Source organism: Cotesia typhae, unplaced genomic scaffold (genome assembly GCF_013202065.1).
Source record: "Cotesia typhae breed Kobodo isofemale line unplaced genomic scaffold, CoteBio_Ctyphae contig_22, whole genome shotgun sequence".
Classification (NCBI taxonomy): domain Eukaryota; kingdom Metazoa; phylum Arthropoda; class Insecta; order Hymenoptera; family Braconidae; genus Cotesia; species Cotesia typhae.
This window is the reverse complement of record NW_027423728.1, coordinates 5,062,018-5,082,891: the sequence shown is the minus strand read 5'-3', so window position 1 is coordinate 5,082,891 and position 20,874 is coordinate 5,062,018. Positions and strand designations below refer to the sequence as shown.

Genomic DNA, 20,874 nt, shown 5'->3' with positions numbered 1-20,874 from the left:
TTATTCATTGTTAAAAAAAAATTTTCATATGCCAAATTATTATCAAAAAATTCATCTGAAATATTGATCATATTTTTCCAAAATTTTTGACTTCGCAAAATTAAACCAAATTTTGATAAATACTATTTTGTTTTTAAATCTTGTTGATAAATAATAAATTTTAAAAAATAATAAATCATTTTAACATTACTATATTTAATTAAATAAAATTAATTACTTTAATGTTACTGAAATTAACTTTTACATGGTAATTTTTAGGATTTCTTAGCAAATAAATTACTATAGAGAGAATTTGTCAAAAAATTCTGGTTTTAGAAAATAAAAAAAAATATTGATGCAATTTAAAATTTTTAATCGAACTTATTCGATGAATGTTAGAATTTAAGTGATAAAATGATTGATTAGATTTTCAAGAGCTTCGATTTTTTTCGAGCTTAATTTTTTTTATTTTTATCACTTTTTTTTCAAAATTTTTCGATTGATGTATTTTTGAACGATGGTGAGTTGAGCGCAAATGAGCTAAAAAATAGCTATCAAGAAAACTTGTCAAGTTTTTTTGCAAAAAAAAAAATGAAATTTCCTTTGTTGACTTGGTAACAGTAATGTTTTATAAAATTAAAAAAAAATGATTTTTGTTGATAAAAAATTAAAATTTATGATTAATTTTACCCTATAATAATTTTGATTTATTCAAAATTATTAAAAAAAATCAATCTCAATTAATTGAATATTTAAAATAAAAAATCTATCAAGTTCACAAAAATTTTTTTAAAATTTTGACTTTTCTCCACAACTCATATTCTTAATTTCCTAAACAAATAAATTATTCCTCACCAAAATAAGCCATTAAATGAATTTTTTTTTTTTTAAGACAACTCGCGTAACAAAAAATAAAGCGCGGGAATTAATTTCTCGATACTTATTGCTATAACTCAAAAACTAAGAGGAAGAGAAAGAAGACCGGTCTGACAACGGATGTCCGAAGCCGCAAACTTGACCCACATTCCTCGGACGGTGTGGTTGACCTACTATTTATTTTTATTATCATTATTATATGTATTTATATTGTAAGTTGTAACTACACCTTACTTCTTACTTCTCATTCTTACATTAGTTCTTGCGTTTAGTTCAGCAAACCAACTTATAACTTCGCTTACAGATCTTTTCACTGACCATAAGTGTTTTATCCATTACATTTAATTGTGCATTTTAGTCACTTGTAGTTATCGTTGTAGCCGAAGCTAGGCAACTTATATTAATTTAACCGAATCTGATTACCACCCACCGAATAAATTCTCAGCACGAACGCGGAACAGGTCACACGCAACTTACGTTTTTACAATCGCTTTAGAAATTTTAATACATCACCATTTTTATCCAACTCTCATATAATACTTAAATACTTTACCTCAATATTAATATCTATATATACATTAATTTTGTTGATATTATACAAACATGAGCGTGCTTTCATCTTTCATCTCTACTCTGCATTAAAGATGCAAAGTACCTTGACATTGAGCGGCTATCAAGGAAAATAAAATGAAAACTGGATCAACCGGATCTTTTAACAAAACTTTCGACGATAAACATGAAACATTTTTCATTTATTATTTATGAATAAAAAACACGAACAAATAAATCTGTCAATTACCGGCGAGTAATCCAATTCAACGATTATTATTACTCGGTATATATGGGTACATATTTATTAAATGACGTTCTAAGTCATGGCCAATCGGGAAATATTGTCAATGTCAGATACGATGCGACGTTCATGTCCGACTAGACATAATATAATATAATAATAGAAGAGTCTTTACTTTAAAAGTAAATAAAAAATATATAATGTAATGATGATAATACAAGTAACAAGTTAAAGATTGACACGGCCTTTACTTTCACCGTCGAACAAGGTCTAGGCCGTTTATACCTTTTTGTATATATATATAATTTTTTTTGAAGGCCCGTCTGTTATAGATTTTTATTGTTTATAGCTTTTTTGTTTTTTTAGAATTATAGATGACAGTAATTTTATTATAGAAAATTTAGTATCAATAATAATGCACAGTAAAAAATTTTGTGTCATTGCGTCAAAAAATTTTGTGTTAAATATTTATCACTTTTATGTGTAAATTTAACATTTATTGTGTTAAATTAATACAAAAAAGTGTTAAATATTTAACATAAAAATTTTTAACACAAAATTTTTTTTATATTTTTAATTAACAGTATAAATAATTTGAATTTTTTTTTTAATCAATTTTGAAAAATATTTTCACTATAAAATAAATTATCGAAAAATTTTTTTCATTCTTTTATTTAGATGATAATTTTTAATTTTGATAATAATAATAATTAAGTTATATTAAGAATAAAAATGAGAATGAAAACAAGTTCTCACGTTGACGTACGTAACATGACAAAATAATAAAAAAAAAAAAATGTATGAGAAATTTATACATTTACAACAATTATCTCATGCAAAAAATAATAAAAAAGTATCTCTTCACTTTCTCCGTTTGCCGTTATAAAAATTTAAGGAAATGTGATTCGGTGGCATTTATATGTTTATGCTAATGATTTTAGTAATTGTATATTATTTTTTTTTTTTATTTAGACTTCCGAGGAAATTAATTATCCTTTTGAGTTATGAGACAGTGGTAAAATGAATTAACTGTAAATGTTTATTTATAAAGTATTTTTTTTTTTTAATTTATTTTTGTAAAAAACCTGTAAATTTATTCTGCATGTTTCTTTGGGAAGAAACATTTCTTTTAACTTTTTAAGTTTTAGCTGTGAAAAGTTTTAGCTGGTAAAAGAAGGAGGAAACTATGTGACCGCAATATGGATGAATTAAAGTATAAAAAAATTGGTGTCATTGGAAAATGTTTGGGAAGAAATATTTGGAATTCAAAGCATTGGTAGTTTGAAGTATTAAATAAGTATTTAGTAAAACAATAGGATGAGATTTTAATCAATCTTTATTTATCACGAATATAACAATGACTCTTGAATTTATTAAATTTATTATTTTTATTTTTATTTTCAATAAGTACGCAAATTTATTTAACAATAAAGCGCAACTTTTAACAGAACATCGTTAGTATTATAAATATCCACAATATTTTAAAATTCAATAATTCGATTCTCTTGTAACCAACTTATATAATAACATATATAATTATAAATTGTTTTTTTTTCTATCAGTCGAAATAATCAAACGAAGATTCGTGCACCTTTTTTATTTTCAACAAGTGCGCTTCGTTTTATTTAAATTTATTATTTACAGATTAAATACAAATGAAATAGAGTCACTATTTGAACCACAGATTGCTTCAAAATTTTCAGCTATTTTTTTTTTAATTATTCATTAATTTAATAAAAGAGTTTTGAAAGCTTTTAGTGCGAGATTTTTAATCGGACCGACTTAATCGCTTATATTATAATTTATCATTCACCATTTATTTTATTTATTTCTGTCTAATTTATTCTTCTGCCTCCACAAAATTTAAATTTAAAAAAACTCTTTAATATTTCACAATAAAAAATATATTTAATTACTTTTCTTAGTTGATTCATTTCTTTAATCATTTTTTGCGCGCATGATTATGTGTTAATGTGTACTTTAATTTTGTCAATATAGTAATTATTCATCGATATATTTTAAATATATTTATATGTATAAATTGTGTAATGTAATTGTAATGATCCAATGAAGAAAGAACTTATTGAAGACTTTAAAATTTGTCAGAAGAGAGTTTAAAAGAGATAGAAAAAATTGTATACACTAAAATATTCAATAATTACTTTATTAGGTAGTTTTTAAAATTAATTAAGTAATTAATTAATACTAACTGGTAGACAAATACAAAACAGAGAGTAGAAAAATACATAGAAAAAAGACTATAATCTGACTATAATATCAATGTATAACACTCGTTAATACAATTTCTGTTTTAATTCATAAAAAAAAAAAAAAAAAGTCTAATTACTCAATCAACTATCTCAAATGAAAATAAATGCGTGTAAGTGTCAAGTGTGTGAGTAGTTTTTATTAAAAAATACTGAATTATGAATGAAGCACTTAAATAGGTTCGTTGATAAAAAAATTTATGATAGTTCGTTATTTTATTTATTGATTTCAATATTTATAATTAATTAGATTGTTTGATAAAGAGAAGTTTGAAGAAGATCGACTAATTTCGTCGAGATAAATATTTTTATTTTTCCATATAAAATTTTTTACTTTTATTTATTTATTTCAGTTTGTTTTGCGTCTTAGCCAGTCCCGGTGCTGGGTATCGATATATTTTTTATTCAATTATTTTAATTTATTTATTTATAATATAATTATCAATAATTCTCAAATCGTATCTTTCAAAACTACAATAAATTCTTAAACTGAAAAATAAACCTTTACTTTTTTAAATCAATCTTTTTGCTTTTTTAAATTAAAATAAATTTTTTTTATAAAATTTAAAAAAGTGTTACAGTTATAAATCAGAATCATTGTAAAAATATTAATTCTAAAAAATTCATCAAACAAATAAAATACATATTTTATACGACTTAAGAATTATTAACAATATTAATTGATTAAAAATCACATAGGTATAAACAACGCGTGTTTAAAAATTGCATATCCTAAATGACATCGATGGACGCAATTATTGACAGTCTTAATTATTAACTATTCATTTACTTATAACCCTTTTCATATCGTACAATAATTTGTTACTCAACCGACTGTCATTGTAATAATAATAATAATAATAATAATAATAATAATAATAATAATAATAATAATAATAATAATAATAATAATAATAATAATAATAATAATAATAATAATAATAATAATAATAATAATAATAATAATAATAATCATATTAACAATAATAATAATTTTAATAATCCACATTAACAATTTATCAATTACTAAATAGATCAATCCTATAAACCCTACAGAAAAAAAAAATTTTAATAAATAATAATTAAACTAGCCGTATAAAAGCGACCAAGAATTTCTTTTCGTCGATCGAGAATTAAATTAGCTATTTAATAAGTATCTCTAAAATATTATAACTAATAACTAACTAACTAACTGACTGACTGACTAACTAACTAACTAACTAACTAACAGCACAATCAATACCTCCCTCTTGTCCCTTGTCAATCACAGATTTAACGACTTTCTGCATTTTATTTCACTCTTATTTACTAATAATTATTTGAAACATTGACTAGAAAAAAAAATTTCCGTCAACAGCAATCAATAAATTACGTGTCTTATCCTTAATTCATAAATATTCATGATAATAATTATCAGTCTTTATCTTTTGAATCTGTTGAGTTTTTACGACGATACTGATAAGACAATAATTTATTACCACGTGTTAGAACTGATCTAAGGATGTTTGTAGTCCGCGTTCCCGCGACATCCGATGGCCGCGGGGCATTTCGTTACGCGGCTTTGTTATGTCTTTTTCTTTGTTCTCTTCTTGACGTTGCATTACTACTGGGACTTGATGTTGACGCTTTTTCACAATCTGCTGTTGGCATTGGTTTTAACTCTCTGAAATTTAGTTTTAAAATTAACTCGGAAATAGATTAATTTATCTTAATTCACAAAAATTACTTTTTTTAAACTAATGAAAGTAAAAGTTGGAGGAAAATATGTAGTAGCAACTATTGAATTTTTTTATGGTAATAAATTGATTAGCTTTTAATACTACTAAATCAATCTGTTATCATACAAAGAAAAAAAAAAATTTCTTGAACCAAGAAAATTATAAAGAAGACTGAAATTATTTTGGAGCAAGAAGAAATTTTCTTGGTTTAAAAAAATTTAATTTCGTTCAAAAAATTTTAACTTCATTAAAAAAATTATAGTCTTCCTTAAAATTTTTTTGATTTAAAAAAATTTACGCTTGACTCAAGACTTTTTTTCTTTCTGTGTAACAACAATCATTTTGTTGGAATAATTATTTGTTGGAATATAATTTAATATTATTAATTTTTGTATTTTTTGTATTGATTCCAGATTCTGATGATTGATGAAAAATTTACCTGTAACTAAGAAGATCTTCATCATCAGGCAATCGAGAAATAAGATCCAGAACTTCATTGTTCGGAATTGAGTGGGGCCTCAGAAGTTTCCTGAAGAATTTATTGACTCCCCAGGCCAAAATTAAGTAACGTATGGGCACCAAGTACAACACAATGCTACCAAGAACAGTTAGGATCATCGCCAGGTAACTCAGGTAAGGTACGGTGAAGTTGAAGAGATTTTTAACTCGCTCGCAGAGACTCGCGATGTAGCCAATTGAGTTTTGAACTGTCTGCGTCACTTCTTGAATTGCTTGCAATCGCTCTTTTAGACTTTTCTTCTCTTCCTGTAAGATTAATACAAAAATTCATAAATAATTATACACTCATCAATCTTAAAATTATAATTAACGTCATTAGTTAACAAAAAATGTGAATTATTGCTCGGTAAATCAGCCAGCTGAAGATTGATACCGTACTTCAAGGTATAATAACATTAAATCACAGATTTAACAAGCTTGTAAAGATAGCATTATTACGAAATAAAAATAAAAGTTAAACGTCTGTCTGCAATTTTATGTAAGAAGCTATTACATCAAACATTTTTCGCTTTCTCGCAATTTTGACAATGCCGTAAAAATGCGATAAAGATTTGACATTAATGCAAATGCGTAAAACTTTCTGTAAAATACTATTTTAAATTCTGAATTTATTCTGTCGAATTGTTTGCTATTGTTTACTATTCTTAAAACGTTATTGAAATCACAAAAATAAATACATTCATTTTAATGCTACATTCTTACGATTACGAAGCGATAATATTCCTATTAGTACAATGATGAAATCAAAATTATAATATATATTGAAGCAACATATAATTTCAATTATAAGAAAAAAATTGTATGAATCATATTTGCTACATTTATACTTTTACACTTTTCATAATTTTTTTCTGAAGAGAATTTTTGATTGATTAATATGAAAATGAATATACTGATAGTAGTAACTTTGAATTTTAATTATTACTAGCAACTTTGTGACTGTAATATCAGTTTTCGATGGAAATTCCATCCTTAAATTGTTTATAAAAATGTAAAATATTAATCATTGGATCAATTATCAAAAAATACAGTTGAGAAAATTGTTTGAAAATTTGAGATTGATCTTATCATTCGTTTCCGATAAATCTTGCTCACCGACTTTGAAATAGTGTTAAGCAATATTAGCATTTTCGATAATTAGCTTTAGTTGCTTATTTTTCAGAAAATTTAGTAATAATTTCTCTCTAATAAATTTCTCAGAAAAATTATATAAATATTTTTTTTTCATTGCTAACTTTTTAAAAACAGTAATATTTTTTTTCTAATTATTAATTCTTCTGAAAAATTAAATAATAATAACCAAAAAAAATTTTTTTACCCAACACTGCTTTGAACAGACATTTAAGAAAAAACACTTTGGGATGTAATACCTTATCTTTATCATCTTCATCATCATCATCATCTCCTGGAGTAGGCGGACCATCATCAGAATTAAAATCCGAATCATGAGCAATAGAATGAACTTGAAATGAAGATGAAGAACTAGAAGTGCTGGTTAACAATGAAACGCAGCAATATTTAAGCATAATCAAGAGCGCTGCGACAGGAATCATATAAGGTTCAAAGTAATAGCACCCGAGGACGAACAGTACAAGAGCAACAATACTCCGCGTTTTACTCTCCCATTCCCAGCAGCTTCTGTGAAAAAAATAACGAATAAATAATGTAATAATAATAGTGAAGTTAAAACAGTAAATAGCAGCTTGGTGAGTAATTATAGTCAACTAACAACGTAACCAGAGTTAACTGGCACAGTTATTATTTGAATACCAACTCTATATATTCGTATTTGCCTTTTGTAATCAAATAAACTTACTGGATGTATTTTCCTAGATCAATGAAATACATAATAATAGCCTTGAGTCTCAGTACATTGCGCAAAAAAACTTGTCGCTTGAACTTTATCTCAGGCTCCATGTACTTCTTTTCTTTTGGGTTCAGAGTGCGAATGCATGCTCTCACGACATTCCAGACCACGCGTAGCTCCAGTAAAATTTGTGGAAAATTTCCCTTTGCACGTCCGCGTAATTTTTTATCCTTCAATGCGTACCATCTTTTTTCACCGTTCCGGATTTTCAGTAATGGAATTGCTATTTTGCCCAAAAATTCAACTTTATGATCACGGTCCTCATCGTACACTGTCACCTCTAATACCGAATTTATGTCTTTGACGTTACTGAAACATTTTAATAATAAATTATTAATTAATTTATTAAAATATAAAATTTTCAACAGTCATCAAAAAATTAAAATTTCAAATTTTTTTATCTAAAATTTTAATCCAACAATCAAAAATTCCATTTTTTTAATTCATTTTCGCAATGTACTTATAGTATATAAATTTTCATGTTAATCAATTAAAAATTCTCTTCAGAAAAAAATTGCTACCTTCTAAATGCGTAAACTCTTAAAATATACTAATGAACTTACAAAGTAAAAATTTTTTGCCAATTAGGTGCCAGAGTTTTGTACTCAGTCTGGGTTTGTAACCGTGAATTGACTAATTCCAGGACACAAAAAGGATCACTTTTTCCTCCCAAGTCAGCAGCAGCAAGCCCTTGTGCTCTATAGACCTAGAAGAGAAAATTCTTGATTAAGAACGTGGATATTTATTTGAAATAAATTTTAAAACAGGGTAAGTATATTTTTTAATTATTGAGACATATAAAAATCAAATTGAAAGTTAATTTTTCAATTTTAAATTACAGATAAATAATAAATAGCAAAAGTACTAACTTTAACAGTAAGATGCCCAACATCCCGGGGTCTTTGCAACGAATTCCAGAGGGAATATCTAACTTCGAACCGACCGCGTTCCTGAGGAGTTTCTTCATGGGCAGCAAGATCACTAATAGTTTCGCTGGCAGTCGTACCACTGATAGTAAGTAAAAGAAAAATACTTCCAGCCCCATCTTCCAGTTCTTTCCAAATCCTATGGGTCGTTTCGCGCTCCAATCCCGCTAAGTCAATGGTAGTTCTGCCCATCAAGTCATCTTGGTGACCCTTGTCTCGGTCCCATACCGTAACCTCCAGTTCTTGACCCAGATAAGGGTCTTCGTACAGATGGAGGTCAAACTGCTCGAGCCACACGGGGTTTATCGTTTTGTTTACGACCTTTGATTTATATTTTTCAGTTCCCAGTCTGAGGAAAAAGTTTTTGTTTTTATTCTTATTCATAATAAATTTTTTTATCAAATATTTTTAATTTATTGTCTTCAAGTGGTGCAAGGAGCAGAATATTGATAAGCAGTTATTTATAAATTTAATTGTTTATTTTATATGATAAATACCTAAATTTAACGTAAGGATCCGAAAGGCCGTCGATGTCCATAGGTAATAAATTTTTGGCTTCGACGAGAACAATTGTGACAACAGAACTCCATATTTGTGATTTTAGTCGCCGGTTAACGTCTGCTAATCTGTTTGTTCTCTGGAAGTACTGTAAACAAATTTTTTGATTATTTTTTTATCAATTATTTTTACTCTTATATAAACATTTTAAATAATATCTAACAAATTTTTTTTTATCCAGTTAATTTAAAAAAAAAATCAAGAAATTTGTTGTGAAATTTAAATTAGCAGATATCTGACAATTTTTTATTGAAAAAATTATTTAAAAAAAATTCAGAGAAAAATTTTTCTAAAAATACTTTTTTTGTTTTTAATTTAATTTAAGAAAAAATTCCAAAAATTGTTAAATGTCTGCTAATTTCAGTATCACAAATTTTTCTAATATTTTCAACTCTAAAAAAAAAAAAAAATACCCTCGTAACATCTTCAACTTTTTCTTTCCATCCTTCTTTGAGTCTATCAATAAAATCAGGCGTGTGTTTATTTTCTCCATTATGTTTATCATGAATCTCAATAACAGGAACCGGCGTGGATATTATTTTAATGAACTCCTCATGCTCGCCATTATTTTTAAACTCGACCTCAAAATTGCCGCCATCTAGCTCTGCCTTTTCGCCCTTGGAATTCTCCTCACCCTCGAAGTCCTTGGAAATCAAGGGCAGCCTGTCTTTCCTTACATCCTTCTTGCATTTATCCACAATCCAGGTTTCTATCGGCTGCAACCAGGGATGTTTATCTGCCTTCTCCTCTAGAATCCTCTCGACCCTATCCTCTATTATTCTCTCCATACTTTCCACCCTTTTTTCCAGCGACTGTTTGAAAGCCTGGACCGACTTTTTATGTCTTTGCACCTCGTCCATTTTCAGACCATATCTTCTCTTCCCGACATTTTTTCTTCTCGTCAACTTTTTGTCCTCTTTTGCGTTTCCATTTTTCTCCTCTTCTTCTTCTTCTTCTTCTTCTTCTTCTTTTTCTTCAAGTTTACTTTTGTCGTCAACATTTCTTAAACTAACTTCTTCTTTTTTTTTTTCTCTTCCTATTTCATCGCTCATTGCGTCACTCGTGAAGAAATGTTCATGACTAACTTTGTCATCACACTCTTTTTTATCATTATTATTTCCCAGTTCGTTCTCCATATTAATTTCAAACATGCAATGGATTTTTAAAAGTACTTGTCATTATTTTTTTTAATGTAATAAAAACTGACAATTATGCACTTAAAAAAAAAAAAATCCGACCAATAAAATGAAGAGATAAAAATTATTATTACGAGGCCTTACTACGAATTAAATAAAGCCGCCTTGTATTCAATAATAAACTCAATTGTACATGAACATACACATCATCATTATATGATACACGATATATACTCCGACACGTTACGTTATATATATTTTACATGTTACATGTTAAATTAACTGAGTCGTACATTTAAATTAAAGAGGGGATATGTAGGACTCAATACACACACATAAATATGATAAATATTGTTTATATATTCAATAGAATTCGATGTAAAGACCAAAAGATAAAAATTACTTTACTCCAAAAAAATAAGTTGAAGTAATTAACTTTATTGATGGCCTTTAGTTATCATTATCACTTGTCACTTTTATTATTATTGTATATTATATATTTTATATTAGGATTGTGGCGTGCACGTTAACTTAATGTTGGTCTGAAACGAATGTGGATAAAGATGTGGATCTACGGCTTACAGTTACGAATACGGGCAAAGTCCTCCCACTCCGAATAAAATAAAAGAAACATACACACGGTGATAATATACGTACGGTACTCAATTGGCTATCGCAACAAGTTAGTCTATTTCCGGGATTCGTCATTAGTCATCCGACATCATCAGACACGAAGCTAATGAAAAGGAAGGTATTGATGGTGAATAGAAGCGGATCATGGAGTTCTTATAGAGTTTAAATGTTATAAGAGCTCATCTGTATTAAGGTTTTTTTTTTTATTAAATTGAAAAGTTTGATAGAATAAATTTTTTTTAGCTTCGCTTCGGCCTTTTTATTATTATTTTATGTCAGGCATTGAGTTAGTGGCTTTGATCGGTATTTTTAGCCTATTAAAGACTTGTAATTAAAGTTGTTAGTTTTCAAATATTTGTGAGATTATACGAATTCTTTGAAATTAATTAATAATTACAGTTCACAACTTTAATTTTAAAGTTTGCGCTTTTGAATTTTTTAATAAATTTTTTTTTTGTTTTCTTCTTTTTAATAATCAGTTATACGCACTTGGAAGGCCGAAAAAAAGCAATTTTTTCTGAAGAGGTTTTTTAATTGATTAATATAAAAATTTATGTACTGACAGTAGTGATTTGAACTTTAATTATAAGTTCTGTTTTTTTACAAATAATAATTTTTACAATTACTGGAGATAATTTCTAGGAGACCTTAAAAAAAAAGAAATCTTCAGTTTGAATCATCAAAATTTTAAAATTAAAAAAAATTCCATTAATATAGAATATTGTCTCGTGATTAATCAAAGGAATTATAAAAATATCTATTTTTAACAAAAAAAAAAAAAAAAAAAAAAAAAAATTGTCGACTTTTTATGAAAATTTTAGCCTTAAATTGTTTATAAAAATGTAAAATATTAATTCTTAGGTCAATTATAAAAAAAATTGTGTAAAAATCAGAGACTGATCTTATCAGTAGTTTTTAATAAATCTTGTTTTGAGAAAAAAGCGTTTAAGTTTTCATTCAAGTCTAAAAATTTTTTTTTAATTCTAACTGCGTATAATCCTCTACCGAGTCTAATATTTAATAGTTCGATAATAAAATTTTTTTATTGACTAAACTAATAATAAAGAAAATTATAAAGGAGAATAATGAAAAACATTCGACATTGGAATACATTTAAATTTTAAATAAATTAATATTATCATTCAACCGATAATTTTACTTATAAATATGTAAAGATAAAATTATATCCTCATTTAAAAATCTAATTTTCAATAGAAAAATTCTACTGTAAGAATTTTTTGTTAAAAATTCGGGTCACTTGTCATTTTCATCAAAAGTTCATTTTTCTCATCTTCCATCACATATTTCTTAAATTACATAGCACTTGAAATTTCTTCCATAAATAAATATGAAATATCTTTGATACTAACTTTTATCAGTGTAAAAATGCATTAGTACCAGGAAACAAATCCACGATAACCTAAACAAAACCGGATGCACATAAAGGAAACAGCCGTGAGTCCTATCTCGTAAACTCTTTACCGCGAACATCAGTCCATGAATTTAAAAAATAAAACTACCTGCTCTTTTTCTTGCTGATTCCTCGGCCATAGAGTTACAGTTAAGAATATCTCTCCAAGATGAACTTGCGGTCTTGCTGGGTCTTTAAGCTTCAAAGTAATATCATGAGGTTGTCCTAAATCGAATTGCGTGAGATCCAGCGACGCCGCGCCCATGAAATCATCTTGTAGACCCCAGTCGTAATCAAATACCTTTAATTTGAAAACTCAATTACAACTTTTGTCACCAAACTTCTGATGAATCAATAATGAGACAGTAGTCGTATTGATTATTTTATTTAATAATAATAATTGTAATGTAAGTTTAAAAAGTTAAAAAGTACACGTCTCAAGTGCTTGTTTTTTTCATCAATTATTTTTTAAATCATTCTATAATTTTTTTCCGTGAAATATTTTCATTAAATTATTGGTAATTTATTCTATGATCAAAATTTAATTTCTTAAATTTATTTCGGTAAATATTTACAAGTCGGGTCAACCATTTTAATTTTTTATTTTTTAAACGAAATTTCTATTTGATTTTATTGATATGTTTTTTTTAATTCATAAAAAAATAAACAATTAAAAAAAAAATTAATTATCACAATTTTAACAAATTTTACAAATTTAAAAAAAAATTTATAAATTTTTTAGAAAATTGTGATATTAAAATTTTTTTTCTTTAAATTGTTTATTTTTTTATGTATCTTTCAAAAAAAAATATAAAATATAAATTTTATCCAAAAACATGAGAGCCAATCAAAAATAACAATAATATACCTTAATATTAAGAGGTTGAAATGGATCTTCAATAGGCAGTGTGACACTTTCATCCCACACTGGATTTAATTCACGATGAACTGTCCGAGATTTATGTAACAATCTACCGCAGCATTTTATCTTAACATAAGGATCACTTGCCCCTGTAATAAAGTTTAAAACATCCATACATACACATAGAATCGATAAATGACATTACCGTCTATTAACTGACATTTAATTTTTACACTAAATATTTATAAGGAACAAAGTTAAGAGTAATCTAGGTAAAGTGGGTGTAAAGCACTTCTATATCAAAGAAGATGAAGATGAAGATTAGAAAATTGTACCGCATCGATCCATAGCCACGAGATTGGCACCTCGGCGAATGTGCATACGCAGCTGGAAAAATGCATGCTGTCTCAATGCCAATTCGCGTCGCCGTGCTAATTCATTTGACTGAGAGCTCTCATACGTCGAAGGAACTGCTGATGAAGATCCTGACATGGGGTCTTGGGGGTCTTGAGCATCCCGGGATGCTCGGGCTGACAGTTTCGATGAGTTGTCGCTGCATCTTCCCGGGCTGTCTTCGAGGGATGATTTTCCACGAGCTAGAGGAGATTCTGAAATTTTTAATTAAATTAATTAATACACAGAAAAAAAATTTTACTTTAATCAAGTAAATAATTTTGAAAAATTTCATCTTCTTAATTTGAGTATAATCTAGATTATAATGAGTATAATCTAGATTATACTCATTGTAATCTGGATTATACTAGCTACTATCTGAATTTTTTTTTTTTCACTCAGTATAAATTCTTGAATTAAGAAATTATTCTTGACCAAGAAAATTTTCTTGTTTCAAGAATTTTTTTCTTGATTCAAGTTAATTTTTTTTTCAGTGTACAATATTTAATTTTTTTTTTTTATTTTCAGGTAAACAATAAATTTTAACTTTAAATGTAAACTGAAAATAAAAAATTTAATAAAAATTCATGAGTCATCAAGGACATAAATGTAATAAAATTTAAATGTTGCATCTTAAAATGCTACTAAAATCGGAAGCAAGTATCTCAGCAATGCGGCGCACTAATAATCATAAATCTCTTTTATTCTTCAAGTACCAATTAATTTCCATAATACCAAGTGAGTGTGAGTTTAAGTACCCAAATCAATAATTTATAATTTAAAATGCAAATAAGTATGTAATAATTCATAATAAAATTAATAATTTATAATTTATTATTTCAGAAAGTACCTGGATGATTGAGTGCAATTTTAGCCGGACTGTGAGTCGTGGAAGAGCTTTTGCTGTGCTCGGAAGAATAATCGGCAGCATAATCAGACTCGACACCAACACTGTGAGTGGAATCGTGAGCATCCTTGGCTTTTTTGCGCTCCTTGCTGCGAGCTCTTGCCCACCGGTTTTTGAGGGTCGCAAAAAAGGTCTGGGTCCTCTGGGCCACCGACGCTACGTGCCGATGGTGGTGATGGTGTTGCTGGACATGCGAGTGTCTGTGCTGAGAGGGTTGGGCCGAAGACGCCCTGCCCGTCGACAACTCTTCATTATTAACTCGTAATTCTGTGGCACTTCGTGACAACTGCCTATTACCGTTTAAATTTAAACGAGATCTGTCTTCTTCTTGCCCTGTAGTTGGTTAATTACAATTTTATTTTATTTGATCGATTAATTATTCCTATTAGTAGTAGTGATATAATTGTTTAAGTATTTACCTTGTTCACCGTTCTCGGAACCAGAAAGTAATTCCACACTCTTGCTCATTATTTACACGCGTATTAATCGTTGTATTTTTTTTATTTTCTAAATTTTTATTTATTAGCCGGCTTATTTTATAATTTGTTGATAGTAATTTTAATTTTTTTAAACGTTTTTTGATATAAACAATACGATTTGCTGCGAGGTGCATGGTTTCAATGAATATTCAACTTTAATACTCACCACCATCGACCGATTTAAATTTATATACATTTATTTCTCTCCATTTATTCTCCGGTTTAATCTAAAAATATAAAAATTATATCATTATTTAATTTTTTTATTTTCTTATTGTTATCAATTTAAAACTGATGTTCAATATTATTACTTTTCAATGAAAAGTGGCATCCGAGTATCATTGAATTATATAAACAATGTTGTATAGAAATTAAATTAAACAATTGATAGTCTCATTTCAAAACTCTATAGCTGATAATTCTCACATTAAAAAAAAAAAAAAAAAAAAAAAAAAAATTGCGTACTAAAATAAATATAGGTAAATTAACAGTACACGAAAAGAACAAGATAACACTGGATATCATCCCAGATTATACTCAGTGATATCTGTAGTGAAAAAAAATTTCAGACACTAGCTAGAAAAATCCAGATTATACTGCGTGATTTCTGGATTATACTCATTATAATCTAGATTATACTCATTGTTATCTGGATTATACTCATTGTAATCTGGATTATACTAGCTACTATCTGAATTTTTTTTTCACTTAGTTTAAATTCTTGAATTAAAAAATTATTCTTGATCAAGAAAATTTTCTTATTTTAAAACTTTATTCTCTTGACTCAAGAAAATCATTTTCTCCAAAATTTAATTTTTTTATCAATGTCATAATAATCACTAAATATTAGTAATTAAATTTTAATTTGAAACAGAGTACCCATCCAGGGTATATATGAGGTGGATTATAGAATCAAAGGTTGTCCAACCCTCTTACATGGTCTTACACATGTCATAAGTCACAACATAATTAAAAAGCACACTGACAAAAGTGTCAGATTACATCCCCTATTTATTTTATATAAAGTAATTTGAAGATTGATTACTCAATTATTTCTATTTAATTACTATTAGGATTATTATTTCTATGTATTATTTTTAGATCACATCAAATTAAAGAGAAATTAATTATTATAATTTTTAAATCAAAACAACTTATATACTTCTTAATAATTTTAAATTCACACAATGATGAAAAATTTTTTCATGAGTACTAAAGAAAAATAATAAAATAATGAGCCTATGATGTTAAAATTATAGTAGCGAAAAATTGATTATCACAATTTTTTAGTAGGCTATTATAATTTTAATACAACCGTGCTTTTATTTTCATACTCTATGATTATACTTATAATTTTATTAATGACAAAGTTACCGTAAAGACAAGATTTTATGTAAAAATTTCAATATTTAATTATAAGTTAAATCAACTTTGATCTTTTTGAATAAATTCAAAGGATAAGTAAAATGATAATCCTAAGTTTAGTAACATTTAAAAATTGAAATTTTCTGTAAAAAAAAGGATATTGATTACTTAAATGTGTAAATGCGACATCAGTGTGAGAAATTTATGACCCTACAGAGCAGTGATCGAATCTCACTGAAATTAAATTATCATTATCTTGGGATTTGTATTTTAATGTACTTGCCGGTATCTTATTTTGGCAAGATTACAGCTAGAATGTTTTTTAATAAATAAATAATTTTTTCGAAATTTCAAATGTTAAAAAAACGTAGTCTCAAGGCCTGAAGAAATAAATAAACAATTAATTAATTGTATAATTAGTTTTTAAAGGTTGGATTTAGAAATAATAATAAAAAAAAAAAAAAAAATATTGAATGTGAAATCAAAAATTGTTGTTTTGCTAAGGATATCATTTGCTGAGTGTAAAGACAAATATATTCTTCAATTGTGACATTTGAGTACTTATAATTAACTTATATCTTATAATTTGAAGAAGGTTAAATCAACAAGACGTTGCTTGATTGAGTAATCAGTTAATATCTAGTCCTTATACCCATAAACCTTTAATTTATTAAAAAAATTACTCCTTTGTATAATAACAAAGCCTAGAAGTATAGCACACTTGAGACACTTTGACATTTTTAACAATTCACAAAAGTAATTGCATCCTATTTTTAAATTTAAAATCTCTATTTAGTAGAAATTTAAGTACTTTATACCACCTTTAATTTGAATATTTTATCTATAATTATAAGAAATTACTTACTATACTAATGAAGCTATTTTAATAGAGTTACTTGTTTTTCTTCTTCTTCTTCTTTTTATATATATAAATTAAGTTACTTTAGTTACTATAATTTATTTTTTTTAATAATTAAAGTAAAATAAATAATATTTACAGTTATTACTAACAACAAAATTTTAGTATTGAAAAATTTTTTTTGTGAAACATCTGTTACTTTTAGAAGTGATATTTATAAAAGTTAAAACTTAAATTTCTTTAATTTTACTTAAATGAAAAAATTAAAAAATAAATATATTTATTCAGAAGAATATTTTTTAAAAATTATTTGTTAAAAAATTATTATTATTATTATTATTATTATTATTATTAAAAAAGTTATTATAAAAATTGAATCACTCTAATATTTGACACAAGTTTTTTGATATAAGACTAACATAAAAAAAAGAAGAAGAAATAAAATAAAGTAAACTTATATCTAATAAATCCCAGTAAAATTGAAATAAACTTATTTTTTTATATCTAACCCACTATAACTCTGAAAAAAGAAGAAAAAAGTCTCTTGATATGACAATCACAAAACTTACTATTTAGTCCATTATTCAAAAATAGATCAAATACATAAAAGAAAAACCGAATTATCAATCAATAGAACAATATTCTAGGGCAAATCCAAAGGTCAAATCAATAATGTAAAAAAAATACTCTCAATCCACATTTATATTTACAACTTTGGAAAACACCTGTATAAATTAAAATATATTATAAAAACATACTACAAAACACCCACTTTTAATAAACAGTTTATTCACCCCGGGTTTGTGCATGAAATAACGTAAGATACAATTAAATAATTATGAAAAGGCGCGTGTCTAATTTACATAATAAACAACAACAATAATCGATTATAAATTCAAGGATTGTTATATTGTATTATCAAATTGAAACACTCGAGGGAAGAATATAGGAGATGTGATAGAATATTATATAATGATAATATTACTATTATGATGATGATATATTTAATGAAGTGAAGATGATAAACAATAAAAAAATATATATAAATTACCATAAAGCGTGTAAAGTTGAACCGTGACCATCTCGGTCGCGAATCGACACTCGTTAACGCGGTACGCGGGGCAACTGATAATTCAGAACTAGCTACCACCTAGTGTAGAGTGTACCGAGTAGACTAGAATCCTACATGTCATGCTCACACGAGAGTCGTACTCGTCTACGAGAGAGAACTACCAGGAAAATTGTAACACGCTAAGCACCTAACTAACGAAGATGGAAAATTAGTGGGTGGAGGAGGCTCTATCGACCCATAAGCTTCCATCTATATATTTACATCCATTTATACCTTAAACTCTTATACTTTTATTTATTCTGTGTAAATATTTAATAATCGTGAAAATAATTATTGTTATTATTATTATATCTAATAAACGATAAAAAATATATTATTAACAATAGACCTTTTTTAAAAAATCAATAAACACGCGCAGGAGTCTATGGGTTTTGTTGCACATTTCATGCTCTATTATGTGCCATGGTGGCTACTCATTTTTTGTTATTTCTTCCGGTTTTTTGGTTATAAAATTTATTATTCTATTTAGTGATATTTTTTTACTTTTAATTATATTTCTTCTTTTATATTTTGTAGAAATTTTTTACCAATTTTTTTTTTTTAGTTTTAATTATATTTCTTCTTTTATATTTTGTGGAAATTTTTTACCAATTTGTCACAATTATTTGAGTTTACATAAAATATGAAAGAAGAAAAATGAAGAAATAATTTTTTTTTATTGTAATAAATTTTTTCCGTCAATTTTTATTATTATTATTTTTTTTATCATTAGCAAAATTTTTTATAAAATTATCTGTTCAGATTAAAAAAAAAAATTCAATTATAAAAACTTATATAGTCAATTTTACATTTTCTTCTAAAAAATATTTTTAAGAATTAAATTTTTGTCTTATTATTCAGTAAAATTGTTTTAATTTACTATAAAACACAATTATTAATATCAATATTATCATAATTATTATTATTATTATTATTTATTATTGTTATTATTATTATTGAGATTAATTAATTAAATTGTTAATAGATGTTCCATTTAATTATCTTAACAAGCTTTTGGTTGCATTAATAAATGACATTATTATATCAGTGTGGCATTATATCAGACTAGGAATTACTATGGAAAATAGAGATTTAATTGCTGATAAGCGTGAAAGGATCCGAACAGAATGAACAGAAGGGTCGGGGGTACTGAGGGACGGAAACAAGTTTCAATGCAAATGATCGGAAGGCGGGAAATTAATTTATGCGTACAACTAATTTGTTTTATCGGCGGTCATCTGGAATAAAAATATGTATAAATAAATATATGTTACGTGACACTATATGACCTGGTATCCACGGCAACGCCTGGGTTTAAATATCTTACAATTAACCCATAGTTAACGACCAGCATGATGGAAAAAATTTACCTAAGGCACGTTAACGCTTTTTTTTTATGCTTTTAATGTATACCCTTTTTTTTTTTTTTTTTTTTTTTTTTTTTTTTTTTTTTTTAACGATAATTTCAATCGACATTTATTATTATTAATTATTCACTTCAATGAAAAATATATTCTTCAGAAAATGATGACCTAGAAATTTATAATTTGCAAATTTTTATTCTATTTGAATTAATTATCAAAATTAAAGATATAAATTAAATTCTAATTATAATAATTACTAATAAAAAAAATAGTAGATTAAAAATTTTTTTATTATACAATGTACAAAAAACATTAATATAATTAAACATACATAGTATGTAACGAGCTTATCTACAGAATACATTAATTAATTAATTACTATATATACAGTTGGATTTATCGGACATTTCTATTAAATTTATTTTTGATTTTACTTATAAAACTTATTTCATTAGATAATTACATACACAGTATGTAATAAAGCAATCATTTAATTGTCGGAATTTATCTAATGTGGCTTATTACTAGAGTAAACAAAAAAATATATAAATTTAAAATCAATTGACATATTTGTACATGCGAAAATTAAAAATAACGCGCTTGCGCGAGGCCAGTTTGCGCGCCCTTTTGCCGCGGCTTTTATTTTGCTCACAATTTGACTAGACTTTAATTTTTTATCAATTTAAAACTGTCTGACTAGATTTATTCAATTTTATGGAAAGCTAAATATCTCGGGCGATAATAATAATAATAATAATAATTATTATTATTATTATAAATAATGATAATACATATTTAAATAAGAAGCGAGTAATTAGTATTCCACACCAGTCTCTTGTTAGCAGACATTC

General features: G+C 26.3%; 1 protein-coding gene and 2 long non-coding RNA genes across 4 annotated transcripts in view; 2 read left to right on the top strand and 1 right to left on the bottom strand.

The window, feature by feature from the left end:
• LOC141524467 (uncharacterized) overlaps positions 1-6,188 on the top strand; it is a 57,716-nt gene extending 51,528 nt beyond the window's left edge. The window contains exon 3 of the long non-coding RNA XR_012478710.1: positions 6,047-6,188. This is a non-coding gene — a long non-coding RNA (uncharacterized LOC141524467). The remainder of the gene's footprint in view (positions 1-6,046) is intronic.
• Positions 2,967-18,902, bottom strand: Mctp (multiple C2 domain and transmembrane region protein). Of its 2 annotated transcripts, XM_074238365.1 has the most exons (13): positions 18,600-18,902; positions 15,265-15,551; positions 14,789-15,178; positions 13,881-14,153; positions 13,552-13,694; positions 12,793-12,984; positions 9,443-9,591; positions 8,889-9,294; positions 8,583-8,725; positions 7,969-8,328; positions 7,523-7,790; positions 6,073-6,398; positions 2,967-5,578 (listed from the first exon to the last, which is right to left on the bottom strand). In XM_074238365.1, exons 2-13 carry the CDS (start codon positions 15,311-15,313, stop codon positions 5,467-5,469), a joined length of 2,811 nt encoding a protein of 936 aa, XP_074094466.1. In that variant the 5' UTR covers positions 15,314-15,551; positions 18,600-18,902; the 3' UTR covers positions 2,967-5,466. The 2 variants fall into 2 exon arrangements, with proteins under 2 accessions (XP_074094466.1, XP_074094467.1); XM_074238366.1 differs by lacking the exons at positions 12,793-12,984; positions 13,552-13,694; positions 13,881-14,153; ... (1 more) ...; positions 15,265-15,551; positions 18,600-18,902 and adding an exon at positions 9,917-11,133.
• Positions 7,722-12,774, top strand: LOC141524466 (uncharacterized). The gene is made up of 4 exons (XR_012478709.1): positions 7,722-7,858; positions 8,608-8,787; positions 8,861-9,033; positions 11,150-12,774. It is a non-coding gene; the product is annotated as an uncharacterized LOC141524466 (long non-coding RNA).
• Positions 18,903-20,874: the final 1,972 nt, after the last annotated feature.

Coding starts and splice junctions, on each gene's coding strand:
- Mctp (XM_074238365.1), bottom strand. CDS start 15,313: ATGAGCAAGAGTGTGGAATTACTTTCTGGTTCCGAGAACGGTGAACAA. Junction 9,592..12,792: donor ATCAGCAAGAAAAAGAGCAG/GTAGTTTTATTT, acceptor ATTTGTTTACAG/TACTTCCAGAGAACAAACAG. Junction 8,726..8,888: donor TTGGGCATCTTACTGTTAAA/GTTAGTACTTTT, acceptor TTTCTCTTCTAG/GTCTATAGAGCACAAGGGCT.